This window comes from Mandrillus leucophaeus, unplaced genomic scaffold, assembly GCF_000951045.1.
Source record: "Mandrillus leucophaeus isolate KB7577 unplaced genomic scaffold, Mleu.le_1.0 Scaffold40, whole genome shotgun sequence".
In the NCBI taxonomy this organism is placed as follows: Eukaryota; Metazoa; Chordata; class Mammalia; order Primates; family Cercopithecidae; genus Mandrillus; species Mandrillus leucophaeus.
Window position 1 is genome coordinate 95,200 of NW_012104254.1, and position 11,063 is coordinate 106,262.

General features: G+C 33.7%; 1 protein-coding gene across 1 annotated transcript in view; it reads left to right on the plus strand.

Annotated features, from left to right (window-relative positions):
* Positions 1 to 11,063, plus strand: part of LOC105548088 (titin) — a 222,251-nt gene that overhangs the window by 81,574 nt on the left and 129,614 nt on the right. The window contains exons 105-111 of the mRNA XM_011991956.1: positions 103 to 198; positions 808 to 885; positions 1,812 to 1,880; positions 2,034 to 2,123; positions 2,264 to 2,560; positions 3,361 to 3,441; positions 4,249 to 4,326. Of these exons, the coding sequence (XP_011847346.1) occupies positions 103 to 198; positions 808 to 885; positions 1,812 to 1,880; positions 2,034 to 2,123; positions 2,264 to 2,560; positions 3,361 to 3,441; positions 4,249 to 4,326 (789 nt within the window). The remainder of the gene's footprint in view (positions 1 to 102; positions 199 to 807; positions 886 to 1,811; positions 1,881 to 2,033; positions 2,124 to 2,263; positions 2,561 to 3,360; positions 3,442 to 4,248; positions 4,327 to 11,063) is intronic.

An 11,063-nucleotide genomic window follows, 5' to 3' on the forward strand; every position in this document is an offset into this window, starting at 1 on the left:
ACACAAGTGTTTTGAAGGCTGAGCAGTTTTCAATATTATCACTGTAGTCTAATATTCAGAATAATTATAAAAATAATTTACAAAATAATAATCTTTTTAAAGTGACTGAGGAGCCTGAAGAAGAGCCTATTCCAGAAGAAGAAATCCCAGAAGAACTACCTAGCATAGAGGAAGTTGAAGAGGTGGCACCACCTAGAGGTATAGCCGCTTTTAAGAGTTGAACATTTAAAACATTCGGTGTTCCAAATCTTTCTCAGAAGTTATCTAAATCTAATACTCACCAGTATGCTTTTCTTTATCATATCCATGATAAAGTGAAGATTAATTATTCCTGGCACCTGAATCTATGTGTCCTTTTTTTACCCTAAATTTTTCTACAGCATGTGCAATACAACTAAGAATGAGAGATTACTATTTTGTTGTTGGCGATTTAATTTTTTTCTGACCAGGCCCTACTGTAATAGTTTCTCCTAGATTTCAATCCTTAATTTTGTTTTCAATATTAATATGACGGGAATCTATTTCTGTGGTGAAAGTGTTCATTTTTTAGAAAAATCTTTAACTTATTATTCCTGAAGAGTGTGATAATCTTTTGCGTAACTGGTATTATATTTGCTTATAGGATTTCTAAGTAATATCCTTTACACCTCTAGGGTTCCTACTCCACATTTATTATTACCATTTAGGTTGCTAATATCTTTTAAAAATAAGTCAATGTTTTGTGATATTTATTTATTTATTGGTATATGGGTGGTGGTCTGCTTATCACATGCCACTTTTCAAAATGTTCATAAAATTTCTTTTAAGTGCCTGAAGTGATTAAGAAAGCAGTACCTGAAGCACCTACTCCTGTTCCTAAAAAAGTGGAGGCACCACCAGCTAAAGGTATATCAAATCCTCATTATTAATATCTTTAAATTCCCATTAATTTTCTTTCTAAAAAGCAACATTGTCTTTTTTGACTGCTTTCTTATAATCATTTAGATAGCGAACTGATTAAGGACCAGTAAAAATATAACTCATTCCAGTTCTTTAATCTTTTCTAGGATGTTAACGAATAATTGTGTACATGTGTTTATGTATGAATTATTCTAGAAGCTTCTTAAGTAGCTGAGAATTTTAATGTATTAGTATGTCTCTCAATACTTATACACATAGCAATGGATCCCTCTTCCCCACATTCTGGATTATTCCATAAGTGGCGTTTCCGTATGTGTTATAATAATTATTTTACTATATTTATTATTTTATGGAAAAAATCTAATGCTTGGATAATAACCATTTTAAAGAGCCTCACATCCCTTTTGTAATGTTTAACCCAAGCATTCAAGGTTATTACAAAATGTCTACTTTTCCCTGCTTCCTAATTCACTTAATGCTTCAGACAGTGCTCTTAAGCAGTTAGATTATGCTGTCCCTGTCACAGCAGACTCCTCAGCTAATATAAGAGTGCACAGCAGAAAGTGAGGCCAGTGTCAGGGCTTAAATACTCTACAATGGTAATCACTTCAAAAAAGCCTTCATCAAGTTAAAAATAGTAAAAGTGGGTTCGTATTGGTAATCCCTGTTATTAAAAGAAAAAAAAAAGAATGGCACAGGTACTTGGTGGACATTTCTTCCTCTATAGGAATGTTAGGACAAATGAGTGATTTGAGAAAGTAGCTTTATTGCCTCTAAAATGGATGTCCCACAGTACGGAGTGACTTCTGAAAAACCTTAGTTATTGTAACGTTGGTGTTGTCTCTGGTGTTTTTATTTCATGTGTGTTATTAAGCATTCTCAGCTAACTAAAACACCTAATATCTTTAAAGTGCCAAAGAAAATTCCTGAGGAAAAAGTACCTGTTCCTGTCCAGAAAAAAGAGGCACCCCCAGCCAAAGGTACATCTTCTCTTTTAAACCTGACTTCCTCTTCTGTCTTTTTGCGTTAAGACTTTTATGTTTCATGTCTCTGTGTCTTGATTGCTTTTGATGACTTTTGTCTATGAAAGCTTGCTCTCGACAGTCCTAAACATTAAAACTGTATCTTTAAAGTGCCTGAAGTACCAAAGAAAGTCCCAGAAAAGAAAGTCCCAGAAAAGAAAGTCCTTGTGCATAAAAAAGAAGCTATTCCCCCAGCTAAAGGTATTTTTGAAAAGATCTTGGATTTTCATGTATTGTTGCATGCAAGCCTTTATTCAGTTTTAAAAATATATATCTGAATGTACATCTTTATTTCTTCAGTGTTTAAAAAAATAAGTCTTTTAAAATAGATGCTCTTTCAGGGAGAACTGTCCTTGAAGAAAAAGTATCAGTTGCCTTCCACCAAGAGGAAGTAGTAAAAGAAAGACTAGAATTAGAAGTAGTAGAAGCAGAAGTGGAAGAAATTCCAGAAGAAGAAGAGTTCCATGAAGTTGAAGAATATTTTGAAGAAGATGAGTTTCATGAAGTAGAAGAATTCGTCAAAGTAGAAGAACATAGAGTTGAAGAAGAACACAGAGTTGAAGAAGTACATAGGGTAATAGAAGTTTTTGAGGCTGAAGAAGTGGAAGTATATGAAAAACCAAAAGCTCCACCTAAAGGTATAGGGAATTCTTCAAATAATACAAATTCTTATATCTTGCTCTAACTTTCCTTTGAAAGTAAATTTTGTGTTCAGTTTGGAAGATTAGAAACCCCATAAAATACTTTAAACTTGAGTTTAAACTAGTTGACATGAAGATTAATATCTCTTAACCACACGGAGTATAATTTTAGTAGATGATAGTAATATTTGAGATCTACTTATCGAAGGAGGTCACTGTATGAATTTGGAGATTATTTTTTAAATTTGACTAAGAATGTTACACAATTGTTACAGGTACCAAAATAACTGACCAGTGTCATTGGTTAAAGGAAAAAGAAACTCCTCAGTTCACTGAGGAATTTACATGCTCAGGCAAAATAACCACTGCTTTGTTCACATTTCAGTCAAACTGTTCACAAACTGAGAATTACTTATCAAAAGCTTTTGCCAGTTTATGATACTTTTATTAGAGAAACAACATTAAGGAACTGAAATATTGTTAATGGCACCTGTATTCTAGCATACTATGAAGACAAACCATAGCACAAATAAGTTATCTGCAATACCACTCTAGATCTTGCACAAATTAATAATATATATGCAATATGAAGGAATATGTGTGTGTATGTGTTTAGCATATATAGAAAATTACAATATACATGATATTTAGCAAATCAAAGCTCTTTCGGAAATAAATGTGTTATAAATTCAACAAATATAAAGAATTTTGTGACCCCTCATTGTACTAACTTTAGTAGTAGTGCTCCAAAATACTTCAAAAGTTCATTCTAAACCAAAATACTAATATCTTTGAAGGGCCTGAGATACCTGAGAAAATCATCCCTCCAAAAAAACCGCCCACTAAAGTTGTTCCTCGAAAAGAGCCACCAGCTAAAGGTATCTACTTGGTGAAAAATTACTACTTAACTTTACATACGATAGCACCTTGGTTACTTTATAAGCACAAGTTTGCATTCCACTTGATGTCTTTCTTCTGTATTTCTTGTTTCTGACATGTCTAAAACAAACTAATATCTTTAAAGCAGCTGAGGGTCCAAGGGAAGTTCTCCCAAAAAAAGACAGTCACTGTTGTTATACCTAAAACAACCAAAGCAAATATCTCTAGTAACCAAATAGTGAGCCCAGGTCTCCTTCTTTGGTGCTGTTTGATTACATATTCACTAACATGCTTGCTGATACACACATGTTTTTCTATTTATTATTAATTATATTAACCTGGCAAATATAAATACATAGTGAATATGTGTTTAATGTTCCTACTTTGTTCATTTTTGTAAATCTCTTAAATTTCACAATAGAAATAAAAAAGTATACAATAAATAATATAAACTTATATCTTTAAAGTCCCTGAAACATGTGAGAAAGTTATCACTGAAGAGAAGGTACCAACTCTTCCACAAAAACAAACAGTAATAGCACCACCTGAAGGTGTACTGTTAATTTTTCTTCTCAAGTTCTTACCATTCTAACATGTGAAATTCCCCTGGATTCTTGTTAATATATATTTTTTTAATTCAATGCATTTGAAATACTGTAATGTATTTGATAAAGTGATGCCTGTATTTTATATTGTCGCTGCATTCTGTTCTGTGTTTATATCTCTCTTATGCTCTGCTTGTTAAAAAATTGCATATTTAAAAGAATATTTAAAAATAAAAGAAATTATTACTATTATCTTTAAAGTACCAGAGGTGCCTAAGAAAATTGTGGTAGAAGAAAAAGTACGTGTTCCTGAAGAACCCAAAGTTCCACCAACTAAAGGTAACTGCCTTTTCTGATTCATCATTAATGTAAAATCCTCTTTTATTCACTTACTATGTAAGAGAGACCATTCTCCTCTCAATGCCACAAGATGACATAAACTTCAATTTATGTTCTATAACATAATCCTGTCTTTTGAGGCAATGCTTTAGGCATAAAGACATAAGCCCAAAGTTATCATTTGTATTGATCCTCTTATTTAATAACTAAATAATATTGATCCCTCAAACTTCTCTTTCAAAAATGATTCATTTTGGAAGCTCTTCTGAAGTAGCTCTGAAAAAAAAAAAAAAAAGTGCGCTCTAAATGACAATAGAAAATGATACTATCTCCAAAAAGCAAAGTGTTTCTGATATAATGAATCAAGAACTCATCGACAAGGCAATTCAGAGAAATGCACTGACTACATTTGACTTATAGTTGACTTATAATTGGGGGGTTTTTGACGTTCTCCTTGTTAGATGCCCCTTCTAGGCTTGATATGTTTACACCCAACGATAATGTTCTGAAAAACTAAGATAAATAAATATCTTTAAAGCACCCGAAGTACCCAAGAAAATTGTCCCAGAAGAAAAAGTTCGTGAAGCTGTTCCTAAAAAGCCTGAAGTTCCACCAGCTAAAGGTATACAGTGATGCTAATCACAACATGAAATAACTCTTGGTTTAGTTTTTCATGGTTTAAAGTGAATGTGTGTGACATTAAATCCTTGTATTTTGTATCTTATATTTGTTATTTATAACAATTAATATTTTTAAAGTTCCTGGAATGCCTAAGAAAAGTATTCAAGAAGAAAAATCACCTATTGTTATTTCTGAAGACACAGAGATGTACAGTGAGTGTAGAAAAATTAGTGATTCTTTTTGGTTTCATTCGTGTCCTTAAATTCACTGTGTTAGTCTTTATAGCTTTGAAAAGTAAATACACTAAACTCTTGTAAAAGCCTAACATGCCAAAAATATGACTCAAATAATCTTTGTGTCTACTATCTTCAGACAAACTATATTTCCTCACCAATTTAAAAAAGAAATACTATACTTACCGTAGTGTGTGATTTTAGAAAAGTCATTTGTCTTGTTAAATTTTCCTAACCTATTCAGTATGCAAGTGTCTTCTGCTTTGAAGCAATTTATTTTCTCAGATCATGAAGTAACTTACTTTAACTCCATAACAATATTTTAATTGGATTTTATAAAATCAAAATGTTTCACTATTATTATTTTTTTACTCTTGACAACCATAATTGGAAACCATTTGGCAAAACTGCTCAAAGGACCATAGGTTTACAAGGCCACTCAAACCTCAAAAGAATTCTCAATACTTTTTTTTTTTTTTGCTTTGATACAAAATTAGGATTAAATAATTTGAATGATGAAATAATCCAAATAGTAAAATATTGTGAATAGAATACTGTTCAACAACCTGAATAGTAAAAATGACAGTAGTCAAAATATTCTTCCTTTTTTTTTTTTTTTTTTTTTTTTGAGATGGAATCTCACTCTGTCGCACCCAGACTGGAGTGTGCAATCTTGGTTCACTGCAACCTCTGCCTCCTGGGTTCAAGCTATTCTCCTGCCTCCGCCTCCCAAGTGGCTGAGATTATAGGCGCCCACCACCAAGCCCGGCTAATTTTGTGTATTTTTGGTAGAGATGGGGTTTTACCATGTTGGTCAGGCTGGTCTCAAACTCCTGAGCTCAGGTGATCCACCCTCCTCAGCCTCCCAAAGTGCTGGGATTATAGGCATGAGCCACTACACCCAGCCCTCTTCCATTTTTTTAAATCTAAAAAATTTCCTGATGAAACTCAACTTTTTTGTTGTTCATCCTGTTATATATACTAAGTTGGGATAAAAGAATATAATCACTTCCTCCTTTGAATATTCTTTCTATTCTTGACTTTAGTTATTGTTTTCAGCCAGTTTTTCTTCTAAAAACTGGAGAAATTTTTGTTGTCTTTATTTGCCTTATTTTCTAAATAATTAATTTTTTAAATTTTCTGCCTCCAAGCCCTAAATGGCTTTTACATTCATATTAAATTGTGAAATCATATATTAGATGTGATTTGAAAATATAAATAATGAAGCTTCTAGAAAGGGAAAAGACTTACTGAATTTCTAGTAGGTCAAATACAGGAGAATTCTCAATGTGCAATTCAGTATCTTCCCTGTTCTTTATGAACAAATCCATTAAAAATAAGACCAATAGGACAATTTTACCAATAACTTTCTCAAGGCAAAATGAAGAATTATATAGTCCTTGCCTGAACAATTCATCCATTTTATTATCATGATCATAGAGAAATGCTTACAGTCTTATATCATGAAACTGGGAATGAGGCTATCCCCAGCCAATGGATTCTAGCCACTAATTCGCCTCTATGTACTACTATTAATTTTGGTGATGAATGTGGTATTATATATTACATTTTTCTTAATACAATTCTTTATCCACCTTGAAACATCCTAATTATTTGAATACTAATATCTTTAAAGCTTATGAAGCATCTGAAGAAGCAGACCTAGAAGAAAAAGTACTTGTGACTCAACCTCAAAAGACAAAACCCAAACTAGCAAAAGGTATATAACAATGATCCAGTCTGAAGAAAAACTATTTTTTGGCTCCTGTTAAAAAGCTCCATATGTTTCTTCACAATTTATAAATATAATTATACTCATATCTTTTAAGTGCCTGAGCCACCCAAGAAAGTTGTTCCAGAGGACAAAATATATGTGACTATTCCTAAAAAGAGAGAAACACCAGCAACGAAAGGTATATTTCAAATACATCAAACCCAGATGAATATCTTTGGCTTTATGACTCAAACATTGCATGCTTTATATAAATTACTGTTTTTACAAGTTTTAAATGTAAACCTACTAATATCTTTAAAGAACCTGATACAACCAAAGGCGTTTTTCCAGAGGTGGAGGTACCTGAGGCTATTCCTGAAATTCCAGAACATCCTCCAACTGAAGGTATAATTCTCTAGTTAGGAAAATCTAAAGAAGAAAATATACTGTCTTCAGTCTGCAAAATGTTTAATGTTTAATATACATTCTCACAACCTCTAATGTTAAAATACTGTCTTTAAAGGATCTGATACACCTACAAAAAAGAATGATCTATGACTTGCCCCCAAGAAAGTCAAATCCCACACATATAATATACAAAGATAAAATATTAGAACAAAAATAACATTTCTAGCATAAAGATCTCTGAAATGATATTAACAAATTTAACTTTCTTACTATGTCATGTCTTTATGCCTTTGCCTTTTCTCAATTAAAAAACAAATACTAATATCTTTAAAGAGTTTGAAGTCTTCAAGGAAGCCATTCCAGAGGAAGAAACTCCTATTGTTAAAAGAAGAAAAACACCATCACCAACAGGTACAAGTTGGAAGAAAGTCAGCTTTTTAATCTCATGTTTGCAGTTGTACTTAACACATGTAAAAATACTAATATCTTTTAAACCACAGTGGCTACAGAGGAAATCATTTCATAGATGGATCCCCCAAGTAGAAGCTCACCCAAATGTATACATGTCCCAGTGAGTCACTCAAGATACAATAGAGGAAAAATGCCTTTAACTTATACACATGAAAGATAGTTGACTCAGTGTATTTTCAAGAGGACTCCAGAGAAAACATATATACACACATTATGATCAAAACATGTCTTAAAGAAAAGAAAATATTTAATTCAGTGTGAAGTTGATCTGTAATATCTCTACAAGATTAGAACACCTCCCAGAATATCCTCCAACCAAAGCAAAAATAATTCCAGTTAAAGCTGGAACTCTCCCCTCAGTGTTCATTTGCTCCTCTCATTGCCTTTTATTTTTCAAGCATCATACATTTTTTTCATTTTGAATATCTTTAGATAAGTCAAAACATGGAAAAGCTTTAAAACCTCTGGAACAATAATTGCATCATAACACCCATGGTATTCTGTAATTTAAAGAATATCTGAATATTTTGATATTTTTTCTCAGTCTGGAATCTTTTGGTTGTTCTCCCCTCTCCTAAACTGGAAAAACATTCACCTTTTTAAGGTGTCGAAGGTGTAGATGCAAAAAAAAGCCAACCTAGATTTTTCAAAGTGGCTGTAATTTGTTTTTCTCAATGTAATAGCCAGAGGTATAGCATTAATTATAATCAATGTTTCCACTTTCCATGATCTAATTTTCTATGCATCTACCACTCCAAGAAATAAAATTACTAATATTGATAGTGTCTGAGGTGACCAAGAAAACAGCCACTCATAACCAAAAACACTGCTACAAAAGAATCTGATTCTGGGGGCAGGGAGTGGGAGAAGGTTCCCATCTGGAACGTTCTGCATGTGCAGTTATGATGGAAACTCTTTACTCCTCTTCATAACTCCAAAGTACAATGCATTCATATCTTTAAACTGCCTGAATCACCTCGAGAAGTTGTCCCTGTAAAGGAAACACCCATGGCTGCTCCCCTTGAAATTGAAATACTTCTCACTAAAGGTATCATTCATCCTGTCATCCCTTCCTTCATTTAATAATATTTAGTAGTGGTTACTATGTACAGGGTGCTAGGGAACTGGAGAATAATAAACAAAGACAATTAATATTTGGTTCCTCTCCTCAAGATTTTATACCTTCTCAGATTCTTTAAAGGAATCATCTTTGTAGCCATAAAAATCACTTTGGTTCAGCTCATTTAATTAATGTCTCCACTGATCCTTTTAACCTCTAACCATAATACTAATATCTTCAAAGCACCTGAAGCTATGAAAGAAGTTGTTCCTGAAATGAAAATGTTTGAGGATGTACCTGAAGAGCCAGAAACTCCACGTATGAAAAGTACGTCACCCTGAACAAATGTGGAAGAAGAAATTATGTCCTCTGCTCTTAAAACTATGTTTTTTTCTAATACTCTTCATAAATTCTAAATATAAACATACTAATATCTTTAAAGTGTCTGAGGTTCCACAAGAACTTTCCTCTAAAAAGAAAATATTTGTGGCTGTTTCTGCCGAAACAGAAAACCCTCCTGCTGAAAGTATTCATTCAACAAATCCTTTATAATGAGAGTGTAAAGTGTCGCAAGAACTCTGTGAGGTTCTGGAGGAGGGGGAGCACCTCTTCTCAAGGATCCACTAACCCCTTAAAAGACTAAGCCTATTGGTTGAGCAAAGGGAGGATGGAGGAAAGAGAAGAAAATGTGGTTATATTTGCTGACTTATTGTGGTTACTGTTTTCCATTAATAATTTTAATTCTTAAATGTGAACTACTAATATCTTTCAAGTGCCCGAAGTTCCTCAAGAAATTACTCCTGCAAAGAGAGTTCCTTCCAAAAAAAGAGAACCCCCATCAGTTAAAGGTACAAGTCACCATGCTCTCAGGGTCAAGAACTAGCTCTTCTAGTTTTGAGAATATTTTTGCTATTCCTAGTGATCTGCATAACACTAAACATAAAACTACTAATTTCTTAAAGTGCCTGAAGCTCTTCAAGAAATTGTCCCTGAACAGAAAACGCTTGTGGTTCCTCTCAGAAAGCCCGAAGTCCTTCCTGATGAAGGTATATCTTGCTGGAAGCTTAGAGGGGTGGGAAAATGTCTTTTCTTGTATAAATGTGTTTCTTGATTGTGTTGATTCTTGTAACTTCTAAATGTAAAATTATTCATATCTTCAAAGTGCCGGAGGCTCTCAAAGAAGTTATCACGGAAAGGAAAATGCATCTTCCCCAAAAGGCTGAAGTTGTACCTGTCAAAGGTACATTCTTAACTGTCCCCTTATGGTGGGATAGTGGGTGGGGCGATAGAAAGGACCACCTTTCCAGCCTTGAAGATTATTTTGATGTGTACATGTGAATCATGTCTGTGTTGACTCTTGTGACTCAAGTGTAAATGTTTTAATATCTTCAAACTGCCTGAATCTCCCAAAGAAATGGCTACCAAAAACAAAGTACCAGAAGTTCCTCCTCTAAAACCTGAAACGTCACCTATTATGGGAACTTGTTACCACTGATCTCAGGCTCAGGGGAAAAAGAAGAGCTCTTTTGTTCTTGAAAATGTCTGTGTATCTATCTAGTCATCTCTGTATTTTCTGAGTGTAAAAATACTAATATCTTTCAAGTGCACGAAGCTCCCAAAGAGATTATCCCGGAAAAGAAAGTATTGGTGGTGCCTCCTAAAAAACCTGAAGTTCCACCTGTTAAAGGTATTTGTCACTGACTTTAGGCTTCAGAAGACCTAATTCTTCTGCTCTTGAAAATATTTTGTTCTAGTGGTCTTCATAACACCTAAATGTAATTTCACTAATATCTTTTAAGTGCCAGAAGCTTCCAAAGAGGTTATCCCCGAAGAGAAAGTGCCCTTGGCTCCTCTTGAAGAGCCTGAAGTCCCACCTGTTAAAGGTAGTTGCCACTGACCTTAGGCTTCAGATCTCATTCTTTTGCTCTTGAAGATATTTTTTCTAGTGATCTTCGTAACTTCTAAATGTAATTTTGCTAATATCTTTTAAGTGCCAGAGGCTCCCAAAGAGGTTATTCCTGAAAAGAAAGTGCCAGTGGCTCCTCCTAAAAAGCCTGAAGTCCCCCCTGTTAAAGGTATTTGTCACTAACTTTAGGCTTCAGAAGATCTATTCTGCTCTGGAAAATATTTTTCTAGTGGTCTTCATAATGCCTAAATATAATTTCACTAATATCTTTCAAGTGCCTGAGGCTCCCAAAGAAGTTGTTCCTGAAAAGAAAGTGCCAGTGGC